General features: G+C 54.2%; 6 protein-coding genes across 6 annotated transcripts; 3 read left to right on the forward strand and 3 right to left on the reverse strand.

Annotated features, from left to right (window-relative positions):
* Positions 1-3,807: 3,807 nt before the first annotated feature.
* On the forward strand, positions 3,808-5,006 carry V2A60_006416 (intradiol ring-cleavage dioxygenase; the record flags this gene model as incomplete). The annotated part of the gene is made up of 3 exons (XM_083257710.1): positions 3,808-4,162; positions 4,281-4,409; positions 4,468-5,006. 3 exons carry the CDS (start codon positions 3,808-3,810, stop codon positions 5,004-5,006), a joined length of 1,023 nt encoding a protein of 340 aa, XP_083113836.1.
* A 573-nt stretch (positions 5,007-5,579) lies between these two features.
* V2A60_006417 (uncharacterized protein) lies at positions 5,580-6,896 on the reverse strand (the record flags this gene model as incomplete). Its single annotated transcript, XM_083257711.1, has 2 exons — positions 5,580-5,906; positions 5,982-6,896. The coding sequence occupies 2 exons, from the start codon at positions 6,894-6,896 to the stop codon at positions 5,580-5,582; spliced, it is 1,242 nt and encodes a 413-aa protein (XP_083113837.1).
* A 328-nt stretch (positions 6,897-7,224) lies between these two features.
* Positions 7,225-7,692, forward strand: V2A60_006418 (putative MFS transporter; the record flags this gene model as incomplete). The annotated part of the gene is made up of 1 exon (XM_083257712.1): positions 7,225-7,692. The coding sequence occupies one exon, from the start codon at positions 7,225-7,227 to the stop codon at positions 7,690-7,692; it is 468 nt and encodes a 155-aa protein (XP_083113838.1).
* Positions 7,693-8,005: 313 nt separating this feature from the next.
* On the reverse strand, positions 8,006-9,362 carry V2A60_006419 (3-deoxy-7-phosphoheptulonate synthase ARO4; the record flags this gene model as incomplete). The annotated part of the gene is made up of 3 exons (XM_083257713.1): positions 8,006-8,277; positions 8,341-9,120; positions 9,317-9,362. The coding sequence occupies 3 exons, from the start codon at positions 9,360-9,362 to the stop codon at positions 8,006-8,008; spliced, it is 1,098 nt and encodes a 365-aa protein (XP_083113839.1).
* A 2,772-nt stretch (positions 9,363-12,134) lies between these two features.
* On the forward strand, positions 12,135-13,039 carry V2A60_006420 (uncharacterized protein; the record flags this gene model as incomplete). Its single annotated transcript, XM_083257714.1, has 2 exons — positions 12,135-12,242; positions 12,317-13,039. 2 exons carry the CDS (start codon positions 12,135-12,137, stop codon positions 13,037-13,039), a joined length of 831 nt encoding a protein of 276 aa, XP_083113840.1.
* A 1,006-nt stretch (positions 13,040-14,045) lies between these two features.
* V2A60_006421 (cytochrome oxidase c assembly-domain-containing protein) lies at positions 14,046-15,055 on the reverse strand (the record flags this gene model as incomplete). Its single annotated transcript, XM_083257715.1, has 2 exons — positions 14,046-14,623; positions 14,761-15,055. The coding sequence occupies 2 exons, from the start codon at positions 15,053-15,055 to the stop codon at positions 14,046-14,048; spliced, it is 873 nt and encodes a 290-aa protein (XP_083113841.1).
* Positions 15,056-16,060: the final 1,005 nt, after the last annotated feature.

The following is a 16,060-nucleotide window of genomic DNA, read 5'->3' on the forward strand; positions in this document are numbered from 1 at the left end:
AGCCCAAAGGAAGAGAGAGAAGAAACTAAAATGTCAAAAGAGAAACCTCCCCCTCCCCCTCCTCCTCCCCTCCGCAGAGTCGTCTGGGGCCGAGGCGAGAAGGCAAGTTCAGCTAGCCCGAACCCCTCGAAGCAACGTGCGTCGCAGTTGTCGCATCATTGCCCTGGATTTTGATTTTCGATTTTGTAATTTTTTCTTATTTGTTAGACGCAGCACATACATGGTCAACATGTACGACCAAAAACTCTGAGACCGCCGCCACGAAAAAAAAAAGCCAATGCGCAAATAGAGAAAAAGGGACGTGCCTTTGTCGCTAGGCAGGCGTTGAACCTACTGGTAGCATGCCTGCACCAACGTGGCAACGTTGAACCAATGAGACAGAGCTGCTTACTAAATTCAATACCGAGTGTGGAAGATATCCCTCTCCTTGCCCGGAATAAATCCAGGGTATGCCATGGAAGCTTGGAGACGTGGCTAGTGTTGACAAGCTTCAAACTTGATTGCTGGGTGGTAGGGTGGTGGGTGCGTGTGGTCCAGACTCCAGAGACATCCGGCAACGGGCGGCGGCTCAAGGGGGATTAGCCCTGTCTTGGTCCTCTATTTCTAGACATGCTTTTCATGTACTCCGTACGGAGTATATGCTTCTAATTATCTCAGTAGAGCTCTATAGATACCCTTGGAGGCTATAATCATTCGCTGGTTAGCTGCTTAACAAGGTTAGCTCCGAGGATTCCATCTAGATTAAATAATAGTCCGCTACCAATGTTTATACTTGGCATGATATTCATCCAGAGAAGAATGGGCTTACTTGACAGACCCTGATTGGGCAGCCTCTACTACTTACCAAATACTCTGAAGCACACACCCTGGCTGCCCTGATTCCGGGCCTTGGCTCCCCTCACCAATGGCACTACACGCACCTTTTTTTTGTTTTTTTTTGTCCAGACAATTTTGAATTTACTCGGTACCCTGGTGAGACATTCTTGGCCTTGTGGCTGTTCCCATCCTTGTTGTTTCGTGGGGGCGGCTTATAATGTAGTGTCAGGGATCTATTCGTCCGCGACCACCCCCCCCCGCCCCCCGTCGGTAGTTGGCAACCACTTCAAGGCCGCACTGTACAATGTAACGCTCATATATCCCAGCGTCTCTAGCTCGAGGCAAGACTATGAGAAGAAAAGAGAGCACACGACAAGAGCCTTTTCCCATCTCTCACTCTCTCCTTTCCTCGCGTAGTCAGCATGGACCGGCACTTGATGGTGATGGTGATGATGATGATGGCGCCGTCCGCCGCCTCGTGATATATTCAAATCATACAAACAATGGCTTGCTACATTGCACCTTCCCATGAGCCTAGCTCAGCTGTGACGTTACTCGAGACACACACACAACACACACACACACACACATGAAGCCTCTCTACCCATCTCTCGTTCTCTCTTTCTCTCTATGCGTGTCTCTCTCTCCTTGGAAGACGAAGCTCAGACGGCGAGTTGCAATAGTTGAGCTGCTGAAAAGTCGCAAGAGCGGAGAAAGTTGTTGAGAGAGGGAAAAAAAAAGATGACACTTTAGAGTTTCTCCTGTCATCCATCGGAAAGCGCTTTCCGCACTGCTGCGTGGTTTTTTTTTTTTCTCTCTCTCTTACCAGTCTACTATTGATCACGGACAACACTTTGCATTGACTCTATACCCACGAAACTAGGTCATCTTTAAATTTAGACTTTTTTTTTTCTCTTTCTCTCTCTCTCTTCTTCTCCATTTTCGCCCCATGATTGCGTCTTTTTTTTTGCCTTTGGTTAAATCCGGGCATCAAGAAGGGGAAAACAATGCATTCATGTGAAATTCCCCAATCTATCGAGTGCTGGCTGGGCCCAATTGCGCAACCTTGGTGGTGTCATGCCTGTGAGCCTCATGGTTCATGGATCAGAGGGATGAACCATCATGCTGGGCTAGTAAGTAAGTAGGCCAAGCATCTCCCGCGCCTGTTACTTGTTACGCCAAAAGCATTGACACCCAAGAAACATGGACATGCCAATCCACATAGATTAATTTGTTATCCACCACTTGTTATTGGGCTCCTGCCTCTTTTCCCCCATGCCCGCTAGTTGGCGAACCGCCACCCCGTTGTCTTCTTCCCTCTCCCCGACCAAAAGTTCCCGAACTTGGCAATGGGCTGGACATCATGCTGAAGCGATCTGCTACCTCGATTGCCGCTAGTCAAGCTCGTTTCCAAAATGAAAGCAAGCCACTTGTTACTTTGTTTGGACCTGCCTCGCTCGTTCTGGTAATAGAGAGGGATGCATTCAGCAAACGCTATGCGTCTAATCGTATGACCTCTTTCCAGTGACTCTGTAGAATTCCCGTCCATGGGTACATACAGGAAAGGATATATAAAAAAAAAAAGAACAGGCCTGTCAATTGAGGTTCTGAAGCTGCTGCAAAACTCAAAATGGAACGGATCGGCCTTTATCTTTCCGCATTTTCCGAGTCGTTTTCTCTCTGCCTTCTCCCTCGGTCTGTCTCTCATTCTCCGCGTATACATCGGCTCGGAAACCCGTTCAACCGGATTGACTCAGCGGCTTTTGAGCAGCTGTCATGGGGGATCCCCTGGAGCCCTAGGACCATTTATCCTGCTTGATCCATCGAGCCCGCATTCGCCAAGACGCCAACGCGGAGGCACAGCTGCGCAGTGGCCGGGGAACCCAATGCGAATTGCGACAAGGACCCCCCCGCCTCAGATGGTCCAGATACCCGATACGCATCTCCTCCAGTGTCTCCCTAGTGGTCGGTCGGTGAACTCCGTTATAAGCTTCTTCTACGCTTCTTCTAGCAGCATCGGGCTCGACCTAGACCGACTGCGCAGTTGTTTTTGTCCGTGTTGAGCTCTCTCTCTTCCTCTTCCCCAACCAGCCGTGAGACAAACCCAACCTCCCCCCCCCCCCAGAGAACAAAGGTATTGTCTCTCTCTTTGAATGCCGGACAACAAAAGTTCTTCTTGCCCATGTATATTCATGCAAGATGGAGTACTTTTGTGGACAAATGAAAATGCTCTCATCATGGATTACCAATGCGCCGCGCATCGAGTACCCTTGGGATTGTTGCATGATGATTCCCGCCACCCCCGCCCTGACCTACTTCATCAAGTCAAGATGTGCATGTTGGCACGGTTCCTTTTCATCACCAGGTGGGATGGCCGGCCCAGAGCAGGATTAGATAGCGTCACTGTTGATTGGCCCGGCGGAGCAAGCCCGGCCCCAGCTGTTCACAAAAAAAGCTTCCAATTATACCTGGCGCGCGCCGCCGGCAGCTTTCCCTTTTGTCGACGACGCCTGCTTGTAAGTTGTGGGTATCCGAGAGCTAGCTTCTGCACGGATGCCCATGTCGTTCGGTGCCACCATCGAGAAAACCGTCGCCGGCCATTGGATTGCCGAAACCCAATCGCCCAGCTTCGAGGTTGCATCGACAGCAGAGCTAGCGATGCCCGCTGGACAAAAACAACATATTGCTTCGATATTGCTATTACTCTAACTAGTGGTACGAGTCAGAGGGACTCGCCAGGGAACCGTCTTTGATATACGTATTACCTGCTATTTTTTGCCTAGTTCCAAAGTTGGGGAGCATTGGCAACGGCCATGGCCAAGCTCTACTTGCATGTCGAATACATATATAAAGCTGCGAAGCAGCTCCCGTCGAGAATGCAGATGAAAAAGAGAGCAGCTTTCTCAAGATCCTCAAGCCATATACGCCCCTAGTTGTATCCTCAGGGTCTCCCAAGCAATCTGCCCCCCAGTTCATATACACGCAGCGGTCATGTATACTTCCCTCCTCTCTCTGGCCCTTGGCCTCGCGGCCATCCCTCTGGTGGCTGGCCACCCCGGCGAGGACCACCACGCCGAGGCCATGAAGCGCCGCGCGTACCTCCAGGATAACCACGCCAACCTGGACCACTGCGAGGCCGAGCTCGAGGCGTCGGGCGTGACGGCGCGCGCCATTGAGCGTCGCGAGAACCTCATTCACCACATCCGCAAGAAGCGCGGCCTCGACAGCAACGGTGATGACTCGGGTCACGTCGCTCGCAGCTACGACATTGAGATCAACGAGTCGGCCACCTTTAAGAGCAACGGCTCGTGTGTCTTGTCTCCCGAAGAGATTCTCGGACCTTACTGTACGTGGCTCTGCCCGTCCCCCCGCCCCCTCCCGTCTTCCTACTCCCTGCCGCCGAGACCGCGGCCCTCGTGCCTCTTTGCGACTCAGTTTTGCTAATCGCATGTACCGTTTTGCAGATGTTGCGGGAGAGTACATCCGCTCCAACATTGTCGAGAATCAAAAGGGCGTGCCCCTTCACCTGGACATTTCCTTCATCGATGTCAACACTTGCCGACCTCTTGCCAACACTTACACCGATATCTGGCGTACGTATTTTTCTCGTCCCCCTTTTCCACCTTTCCTCTTTTTAACCTTCTTGTATAGAGGCCAATGCGACTGGCGTCTACGGCGGCGTCGTGCAGGAGGGCTTCGAGGATCGCAACGATCCCTGGGAGGCCACCTGGGGCCTGACGTGGCTGCGCGGCATCCAAAAGTCGGGCGTCGACGGCGCCGTGCACTTTGAGACCATCTTCCCCGGCCACTACGAGGGCCGCGCCATCCACATCCACGTCCTGACGCACCCGAACGCCAAGCCCCTGCCCAACAACACCATCATCGACGACCACGCCTCGCACGTCGGCCAGATGTACTTTGACCAGGGCCTCATCGACCAGGTCGAGCGCGTGGCCCCGTACAACACCAACAAGCAGCCCCGCACCAGCAACAACCAGGACTGGATCCTGCAGGAGGACATCCGCGCCGGCGGCCACCCTTTCATCCAGGTCAAGAAGATTGGCACGAGGCTCGAGGACGGCCTCATCGGCTGGATCAACTTTGGCGTCAACGGCCGAAAGGACAAGAAGCAGCAGCCCATCACCACCTACCACCCCCGTCCTACCAAGGCAGCTGACGCGTGCTCGTGAACAAAGGGGAAAGAAGGTGGCAGAATGGACATGTATAGAGTAAGAGCGGCATAGCTTTCTAGTTTTCGGTACCCCAGATAGTAAAATTCGATTCAATCTTTTTCTCTTTTTTTTTCACAATCATTTCTCGCTGCTGTTGACTGCAGGTAAGTGGTGTCCGTACTCGCAGATGTTGAAATAAGACCGATGATGAGCGGAATAGAACTGGAAGATGGGGACGGGTAGCCTTCCCCCGAGAGAAAAGGGTAGAAAAGCACGTCATACAAGTCCGAAGCCCATATGAACTGACTTTGAAAACTCGGCAAACTCCTCCTGTCATTAGTCGCTGCACCTCAGTAAACCCCATTCTACCTAGATATCAAGAGACCAGTTAGTCGGGTCGGTAGAAGACGGAAGAAAAGCGGTCGTCCATCACTCATCCCGAAAATAAAAGAGAAAAAAATAGCTGTTCGGTGCTGTAATTTCTGACAAGTGTCAATTTATTGTACATTATACACAGCATGCTTTTCTAGCATACTCCCCTTCACTCAAAGTACGTCTTTCCAAGCTCTCTTTTGGGGGGGTCGCCCTTTTTTATACTTTGCCCATGAGGCGCTCTCTCTCCCTGTTCCTCGACAGGTTGGCCAGACCCGTGATGGGCAGGTCTCTCTTGGCCAGCTCCTCCTCGATGAGCTTCCAGCGGCCGACGGCCACCTCCTTGTCGATGGAGCTGACCCGGCGGTCGTGCAGCTTGACGTTGGCCAGCTGCTGGAGCTCCTCCGTCTTCTGCAGGATCTCGGCCAGGCGCTTCGCCTTGGGCTGCTTCGCCGTCAGGACGAGCAGATGTCCCACTGTCGTCGCCGCGCCGAGCTTGGCGTCGGGAATCAGGTTGCCGGTGAGCTGGTACAGTCGTTTGCGAAGCTGTTGCACGTTATTTCAGTCAGCACGCGCAAGATATTGAACGGGGCAGCACAGTTCGATAATGATGATACGCACAGCAAACTTCATTTGGTCATTGACAGCGATGCCCTTCCATGAGGGGTCCCACGCCTTGATCATCTCGGCAGCCTCCTCGCCAGAGATTCTCTCTGGCCGCGCTGTTGCCCCTTCGGCCGTCGTCGTCGTCGTCGTCGCCGCCGCTTCGGGCGTTTGCTGCAGGCGGGCTGCGACAGCGGCCACGTCACCCTTGAGCATGGCCGAAGCGGCGCCGTCCTGGGCCACAATCTCCACGGCGAGCGCGGCATCGAGGTCCTCGCGGGAACCTTCCGGCCACTTCTGCGCGGCCCACGCCCCGAGCGCGCCCGTCTCCTGGAGGGCGAGCACCTCGACGAGCGCCCTGCGGTAGTAGACCTCGATGGCCGCCTTGTCCGTGACCTTTTCCGCGCTGGCAAAGGCCGCAAACTCGTCCAGCTCGCTCCAGTGGCCCGGCTGCTCCCACCACTCGCTCAGGGTGCCCATCTCGGCCAGGTCCTCGAGCGACGTGGCCGGCTCGTACGCCGGGTCCGTGGCGGCGACCTCCTCGGGGGTGGCGGCCTCGTTGCGGCCCGCCGGGAACGGCAGCCTCGAGCGGCGCACGGCCAAGGGTCGCCTATCGGACGGGTCGGTTGTGCTGGCCGCGTCGAGGGCCTCGCGCGGCAGCCGCGTGACGGCCGAGTCCTCCGGCACGTCATCGGGGCGCTGTGTGTAGGGGTCGGCAGCGCCGGGCGCTTCGCCGTCTTTCCAGAGCTTGCTGCGCACCCATTCGGTATTCTTGGTGCTGCTCTGTGCGGGCGTGGTCGAGATGGACCGGGCGGCGGCGAGAGAGCCGGTGGCGGCGGCTGCGGCGGCCGTCCTGCGCGAGGTCGCGGAGCTCGCGCGATGTAGGGACTGGAGGCCCCTGACCCACGATATCCGGGGCATGGCCGGGTTCATACTGACGGCTGTGATGTGTCGCTTTTCTGTGGAAAGAAGAGTGGTAGATGAAGTCGACGGCTCCTGAGACCAAAGCCCGCGACCAGCTTTTTTTGGCGTAGGGGTCAATTGAACCAACCAGGTGCCGGCATCCACCGCAACCGACCCCACAGCAGGTATATGCACACCAACTGGCCCCTACTACTAACCCAGTTACTTGAGGTCGAACGCCATCCTTTTGGAACCTAGTTCATTGCCAGCATCATACGGATATAATGGCGCGAATACATCTTTTTGCGCTGTTATTTGCAGCGCTTCTGTCTCTGGCTGCCGCTTCCTGTAAGTTGCCATGCTCATGCACATCAGTTCTCAGAAGCAGCAGACACCGTCTAATGCCCCACGCTCAGCTGCGCCGACCTTTTGCAAATGCACATGCTTCAAGAATAGCACCATTATCCCTCTAGGGCCGGAACACCAGTCCAGACGGTCATCACCATTGTTCGATGCGATAGGTGTATCCTCGAGCGAGGCTCCAGTCGTGACGCCGCGGTCGGCATCGACATCATGCTCCGAGTGTACCAAGGCGTTTTGCTTGAAGCAGGGCATTCCCTTTTGCAAGGACGCGACCGAGGACGACGTATTCACCATGTGCTTTCAGCGCGACAGCAACAAGGACAAAATCATCGTTTGGGGGTTCATCCTGGGCACGGTCGGGCTGCTTGGATGGGCTGCATTCAAGCGATTCTCCGAGTGGCGTGCGGGCCGCAGGTTCGGTGGCCAGAACATGGGGTACGATCCCGTTGATCCCGGCCGGTGAGAGGAGATGATACATACATATATACAATATACAGTTAATGGCGTTTGAGGAGTATTGCGCATTGTACACGCGGAAAGGTCATTCAAATAATAATGGTATTCATGACTACAGGGATCCCGTGTCCAACTTGATGTTGATCTCCAACTGTGCGCGCCGTCCATATCCTAGATGGTACAAATTTCTGATATGTCATATCGTGCCTTGCTTCCCGCTGATATCGCGTTTCATCGCAAGGGTTTTCTCTAACTTCAAAATACTCATGCAAAAACGTTTTTCAAGTGTCTCTTGCTTCTTCTTTTTTGTGGGGGAGGGGTTAGGCGGAGCTGCCATTCACTTGTCTGCGAACGCGGACGGCCTCGGCGAGGTCCTCGAGAACAGTTATGGTGTCTTCCCAATGGATGCAGGCATCGGTGATGCTGACGCCAGGCTTGAGACCCGCGGGGCCCTCGGGAGGAACTTTTTGGTTACCCTCGTTGATGTTGGACTCGATCATGACACCAATAATAGCCTTTTCACCCTCGCGCAGTTGATCGCCGATAACCTTGGCCACCTTGGGCTGGTTTTTGTGGTTCTTCTGGGAGTTGCCTGTTGCGTAGCGTGTAAGTAGGAGGTAAAGACACGACGGAGCAGCGTGCCGTGGGCGCTTACCATGGGAGCAGTCAATCATGATTGCCATTTTCTGCTTCTTGTCCTCGAGAGTTTTCTTGGCAGCCTGGACACTCTCCTTGTCAAAGTTGGGGCCGTATGTACCGCCGCGAAGAATGACGAAGCCGTGCTCGTTGCCCTTTGTGCGGGTAATGGCGGCAAGACCCTGCTTGGTAACACCCATGAAGTGGTGCTTGGCGGCGGCGGCGCCAATGGCGTCAATGGCCACGCCGAGGTTGCCGTCGGTGCCGTTCTTGAAGCCGACGGGGAAAGACAAGCCCGAGGCCAGCTCACGGTGAAGCTGGGACTCGGTGGTGCGGGCGCCGATGGCGCCGACAGAGATGCAGTCGGCAAGGAACTGGGGGGAGATTGTGTCGAGCATCTCGCTGGCAATTGGCATGCCATTGTTGGTCAGGTCGGCAAAGAGCTGGCGGGAGACGCGAAGGCCCTTGTTAATCTCGAAGGAGTTGTCAATGTTGGGATCGTTGATAAGACCCTTCCAGCCGACTGTGGTTCTTGGCTTCTCGAGATAGGCGCGCATGACGATGCAGAGGTCTCCGGAGAGCTTCTCGGAGAGAGCCTTAAGGCGGGAGGCATACTCGTGGGCCATGGGGGGGTCGTGGATAGAGCATGGGCCGACGACGACGAGTAGACGGTCACTGCGTCCCAGGACGATGTCGGCGGCGTCATTGCGGCCCTTGAGGACGGTCTTGGTGGCATTTTTGGTCAGGGGGATCTCGGTCGTGAGGAGAGCGGGAGGAATGAGGGGATCCTGCCCAAGGACTTTGAGATTGTTAGTACGTTGACTGTTTAGAGGCGGCAAGGATTGGGTTGGGCGAGGGGTCCGTGGCGGTGACGAAAAAAAAAAGTAACGAGGCCATACTGCCCCGCGTCGGGCATGGCACAGAGAACCTGCATGCGAGCCACGAAACACGACAAGAACCAAAAAAAATAATCAACAGAGACAGGGAAGACTGACTTCGAGTATCGTCGGCAGCCATGCCGAAAAGACTTGTAGATGACATATTGTCTGGCTCTTGGAGGGAACTAGAAAGTCGACAGATATAAGGTGTGTTGGGCTGCGTGTCCGTAATCGGCGGGTGCAGGTTTGGGGGGGAATAGCAGACGCAGATGTTTCCGAGACCAATATATGCATGCAACACTGCAGCAGATGAGTTTGTTAGACCAGGATGTAGGGAGAATGTACTGAGTAGAAGGAGCCGAAAAGAATGAAGCTTGCGGAACGTGATGACGGAGCCAATGAAGAGGAAGGTAAAGGGCAAGTTATAGACTACGTCTGCCGTGAGTCAGATCTGCGAGGTTCGGACGCAGTAGAGGTGCGGCTAATTGGTTAGGAGAGTCTATTTTTTTAAATCTTTTCATCTTTATTCAATTCTTTTTTTTTTGGATAAAAATTCTTTTTGGTTCGGGAAAAATAAAAAAAAACTCATCACCATCGCTGCGATAGGCCCCACTAGCCGGAACCAGTAGAGCCATTACAAGGGTCACTGCAGGACCACTAACGGCCACCACGTCAAGGCACTACAGACCACTACAGACCACTACAAGACAACTGCAAGACCACTGCAAGACCACTGACGGAGGCAGTGGAGAACACTAGTTACCTTGCCTACCTCTAAGGTACTCGGTACCAGTACTGACAAGATCACTGCAAGACGAGGCACCTACCAGCGGCCAAGTGTGGACGAATATCCCGCTCGGCCACCAGCAAGTTGGCAGGCAACGTTGGCAGGTTCCAGATTAACTGCAGTGTGGGAAAAAGACTGGAGGTTGAAGCTATGAAATCAGCGCACTGGCGCAGCTGCGCCTGCAAGTCAGTTTGCTTGGCCCTGCAAGTGCAAGTGATGAGTATATCAGCGCTGCGGGATGCCCTTGGGAGCAGGAAACAGAAGCAGAGGCGGGTGGTCCATGGGCTGACGAGTGGTGCTGGCGGCTGGTAGCGCACCACAGCCGAGTGAACAAGGTGTGTAATACTCACAAGTCAAGAGGGAGTTGCGGGACCTACGTCAGAAGCGGGTACGTCACTCCTACCCAGTACAATACTGGAGTCTATTATACTAGTAGTACCTCCGTACTGAGTAAGTAATAAGCTGTCTTGTAAGCTGCCTGGCTGCTTTGCTTGCCAAGGTTGGGGCCCATCGCAACATGACCAGATGGCCAAGTATGAGCGCAATGCGAAGCCCAGCCAGGCCAGTTTCAGCCCGTGGCGTTCCGTATCACTGATAATGAGGCGAGGGCCTGAAATATTAATGTCGGTAATCAAACACAAAATGGTATCGAGAGAGAGGCGCGCGTGTGTTTGTGTGTGTGCGTATGTTGAGCCTTCTGTACCAACATTATTAGCCCCTTTTCCTCCCAACCAAGTACCTGGCTGGACACGGAAACCAGAAAAGGCATAGACAATGTCGGCTCATGGCCCGGTCGGTCGGCATCTAGATGCATGCAAAAAGCAAAGCAGTGCGCAACGACCATTTTGCCGATCAACAGCCAACCTCCAGCACTAGTGCGGTGCGGAGTGCCAGCAAGAAGAAGAGTATGAGACATTGAGACATGGTATTGAAGCATTTCGGCGCAGCCGCCATGGCTGACTCTGCAGAAGCTGAGTCTGAATCTTGTCGACCTAGTCTTCTACCTTTGTGCTGCAGGAGAAGGCAGGATTCTTTGTGGGCGCTGACTCGTCGTCCGAGACTTGGGTGGTTGGTCTGGTCGTATTTTGTACGTTATCACGAGACAACTGACTAACCATGTTCTACGTGGACATGATGCCGGAGAGGGTTAAACAAAAAGAGATATCCTACGTGTTAAGAAAGAAACAAAACAAGTCGAAATAAAATTGACTTGTACCGCGCATATCGATGATCGCTCATCAACGGTGCGGCAACCTGTAGGGTAGGTTGGTATATCAGTATATTCCTTGACTTGGAAGTTAGTACTACCTTGACAGGCTGAAGCCACCAGCCATCTCAGCCACAGCGCATCGCCACCCACCCATCCACATGGTACGGTTGTACCCAGTACCCAGCAGCCTAGCAAGGCAAGCGGGTCACCTTGAGAGCGAGAGCGCCGCCTCACACGGGCCCAGCCTGTAACAAAGCAAACCAGCTTCACTCTCTCTCTCTGTCGATTTCTGCCCTTTTTCCTTTTTTTCCGGTATAAAAGGTAATATCTTCAATCTCTTGAATATACGTTTCAAAAACCCGTCCATCACTGTTCTCCCAGTCTTGGGAATACCCTGTGGTTCCGAGGGCCCCTCGCACCGGCGCTGGTTGGTCCCTTGCTTTGTCACCTTGGCACTCTGGCACTTTACCAACCATCGCCTTCTCGCTCTCCGCCTGCGTCTCCCGCCTCCTCCCCCCCCATCGGTCGGTCCCTTGACAAACTGGCTTTCATCCGTTTCAGGCCTTGCCTGGATTATCATCCTCCCAAAAACGTGCTACTCTCATCATAAATCATCTCTTTTGTACTCTTTTATTTTCTTTTCTTCTACTTCGTCTTTCTCGCTCACCCCACCTTCTCCTCGGTCTACTTCGCAAAAGCAAACCCGCCCCTCCGCTGCAGCAAATACGAGCTGCCGCTGCCACCGCCGCTTCAAAAGTGTCCCGCAGCACTCTCGACGCAGCCTCTTGCCCACGCACATACTGCAAGTCGCTGCATACGCACACCATCTCAGAAGCCACTACAGCCACGCCGCGTCGTCCACCTCGCCGTTCAGAACGTACCTCGCCTACGCTGCAGCTCGTCTCGCCTGGCCGCGTGCGACCGGCATCACAACCAACATGTTTGCTACCCAGCAGTACAACGACGTGATGGACGGTGGCCGAAAGAGGCAGCGAGACGAGGCTGAATTGGTCAACGGGCCTGCTGGCTTCTCCGAGCACCGCGCCGTAAGTCATTCACTGAACCGTCACGCCGCGTTATACACCTCCATCCACCCTCCCCATGCTGATGATATGCTCAGAAACGCGTTCAATGCCTGCCCGTGCGCACCTCGCCGATGCCCATGATGCCGCAGCAGAGCATGCCTTCTTCCACAATGATGGTTTCCGGCATGGACGAATCAGACTGCTCGTCAGGCCCAAACTATTCCACCTGGCAAAATCCCGTCTCAAATTACCAGCAACTGGCCGCCATGGAGTCCATCGAGACTCACTCTGCGATACCGAACCATCTAAACCATCTGCAACCAGACCCCGCAACTGGCCGCATCCCAACACCTATGCAATCCAGCTTTGCCAACCAGCTTCGAGGTCAGCAGTGGGCCAATGCAACCGCTGCCGCGGGATGCCGTGACATTGTCGACCAACCCTGCGTCCAATGCGACGCGCCTCCCGGTCAGAACTGGCAAGCCCTGCAGAACAATAGAAGATTACCCTCGCCAATATCGGAATCAGACGACTGTATGGCGCATTCTCCCTCACACTCTGCCGCCCTTCAGGCGATGGAGCATCCCAACGCCATGATGGATGTCGAGATCCAGCGACCCACCGGATCGGACGACGGAGAAGGCGAACCAGACTCTCCCAGCTCGCACCGGAAGGGTCATACTCGAAGCCGACACACCGTCAACACCTGGACATGGCAACCTGGCATGAAGCGCAGTTTCAGTATAGGATACCGGTCCGACTGCGACAAGTGCCGAGACAAGGTGCCCGGACACTTCAACCACATCATTATCTCATAGCATGGGAAGAGCTTCATCGCAGATCCCAACACGGAGCACCAAGTGTGGGATAACGCGGTGAGACCGCTTTCATGGTCGCGGCAGCGCCAACAGCTCCGCTGCTTTGCGAAGCGGATGCCCATGATTATCTGAGGTCTGGTCTACCATCGAAAGCCAGCGGGGCGAATGAGTCTCTGACGCAGCTCATCTCTCGAAAACCATCGTTGGCCTCTTCGGCCCTGGCCCTCGTATGAATTTGACATCCTTTGCCGACGGCCGACAACGACAAGTCGCAACGTACTCCACACCCAAGGAGCTGTACTCTATATTTGCCCACGAGAATGCATTCACGATACTACTTGAGTGTGACGCGATTCTCATCTTCAATTGCATTCTTACGGATCGGAGCGTTTTTTTTTTTTCATCTTGTTATCTCGGTATTGTCCCAGCGAAATCTTTTTCTTGTTGTATTGGGGTACTGCACTCTCTTTGCCGCCATCATTAGATCCTCAAAATCGCTTTCAACTCGCGACTTCATTTAGAAAGGTCCTTTTGCTATAGGCAATCTAGGCCGCCCACTCGCAGAGCGCTCTGCATCATATCATCTAAACAGTAATTCACTCTTTACTTTTTTTTCTTCTTTTGAGCACGATCCTACCCATCACCTGCACTGGCCTTTGCATGGCCGACTGGGTTTTAAAATGACTTTCCATCTTCTTTTTTTTTTTCATAAGAAATTATACACTTTTGTTTGGTTTGCGTAGATGTTGAGGATGAGAGATTCATCTATCGTACATACAAAAGAAGAAAAAGGACTCCAGGACGCCGTCTAATGCTCGACCCATCTACAGTCTATGATACAATTTTTGTCACCATTCTTCCTGACAGGCCTTCCTCCTATAGCGTACATACATGGCCGCTTCTCACCTTTTGAATCCCAAATTAACATTGATGCTGATGCTGCGTTGTTTTTTTTGTGCTTGGCTTTCATCTCTCCGGCCGCCGGCATTATTCCAAACAAATGCAACTACCAGGGCCACCACCCCTTCTTAGTAGTAGAGCCTTGCACGCCGGCTGCACCCTCCAGACCAAGTCTGTCCAGGCTGCCTCCAATGCGCTGGTTCTCCATCTCCTGGTCCCACGCACTCTTGGCTGCGGACTTGACGGCTCCTGCCTGGGTGCCTGCTGCTGCTGCGACGGCGGCGGCGGCGACCGGCTCTTCATTGGTAGTGGTGGTGGCGGCGGCACCACCGAACAGGCCGGAGAAGACACCAAACACGCCCTTGCCGGTGCTGTTGTTGGGCGCGCCTTTGCCGGCGGCGTCGCCCTGTAGCGTGGGCTTGAGGTGCTCCTCGAAGTGCGTGCGGTGCTCCGGGGGCGCAATCAGCGGCGGCAGGCGGATGCCCTTCTCCTCGGCCTCGCGGTTGGCCGCCTCGACGAGCGCAATCTGGTCTTCGGTCGCGGTGCCCTTGAGATACGCCAGGCGCGCGCTGGCGAGCTCGTCCGACTCGAGCTTCTTCTGGGCCTCGGCCCACTCGGCGCGTCGAGCGCGGTTGTATCGAAGCATGTCCCATACCGAGTATATGCTGACAACGCCGGCCACAGCTAGATGGAGGGCGGACCGTTAGTTGTCGGAGCCTTTTTTTTCGGGAGACCTTGTAAAAAAAAAGAGAGCGGGGGGAGGGGGGCAAAAAGAAGAATAAAAGAAACTAAAGAGCAAGAAGAGAAAGAGCAGAGCATACCGGTAAAGACGACAATGCCGCCTATTGTCCAGCGGTGGGCTACATCTAGGAAGCGGCGGGACGCATCGATGAAGCGGTCCGTCTGGCTGATCTGGGCCTTTTGCGCGGCGAGGTGTGCGAGCCGCAGTCGCTTGACGCGCTGCTCGGGCGTCTCGCCGGGAACTCTGGAGGGTTTAGGCGTCGCGACAAAGGCGGACGGCGATGCTGAGCCGGCGGTCTTGGATGTGGCGTGAGGAATCGTCGAGGTGAACCTCGTAGCGTCCTTGACGGTGCGCGGGCCGATCCTTGACGCCATCGCTGTTACCGGTCGGTAGAGGCGGGAGAGGCTTGTGGGTTGTATGATGATAGAGCAGAATGAAAAACGAAACAAGAGGTGAATAATTTGGGTCGACGTAGAAGAAAAGGGTGGGCGATGGTACAGAGACAAGACAAGGCAAGGTACGAGAACGAGGCGCTGTCTACTGGGAGGTTTTTCTGCCGCGAAAATGGGGCGGGTTCAAAGGAGTCCAGCTTGTCATGAGATTTTTCTGGGAGCCCGGGTCTGGCGTGGAATTCGCGCGCTATGATTGGCACGGAGTAATCCCGGTGGGCAGAAGCTCTACAGTGCAATTTACTTGCTCGGAGTGTCTGGAATACAAGTAGTTGGAGATGGGGTCGTTTTCTTTACTGGGCTCTGGAAAGTATTCGATAGAGTGACTTGTATTGCCTGAGAGCTTTATTTTGAAACGATGCGATCAACACGCTGTTGCTGATTGCTGGCCTTTCGATCCGGAGCAAACAGCTGCTGAGCGCGCGAAGAGAATCCATGAGAAATCGACGGTTCGGAAAGGGGGCACTCTGCTACGTACGTACGTCTTGATCGGCAAAGACACAATACAATGACTGTGGAATGGGGCATGTTACCTACAATGAAGAATAGACAGGCTGCTTGAGGAGGGGTGTTGGACGCGCTGTCCAAAGCCTCTTCTCGCCAAATGCTGTCGTAACCCCTGATCACGCGCGCGATGATAATGAGATTTGCCGGATGCAACGTGGATTGCTTCTTCTATCTGGCATATTGCAGCGTAAATTACGCTCAGAACTGGCACACGTCTGAACACCAGCAATCCGCCCTTTACACCGGGTTCACAGTCCGTCGCATCTTCTTCATGGCGTCGCGTGTAGCGTCGCTCACAATGAAAAGCAGTGGAAGATATCAAAAATTACGCCCCCTATGGCCCCGAAGGACAATAGAGCGTGGATCGACACCGCGCTGTGCAATGCAGGCCTTCCACACTGAAGCCCCCAAATCTTGAGCTGG

The sequence above is a fragment of the Cordyceps javanica genome, chromosome 4 (assembly GCF_051103115.1).
Source record: "Cordyceps javanica chromosome 4, complete sequence".
Lineage (NCBI taxonomy): Eukaryota > Fungi > Ascomycota > Sordariomycetes > Hypocreales > Cordycipitaceae > Cordyceps > Cordyceps javanica.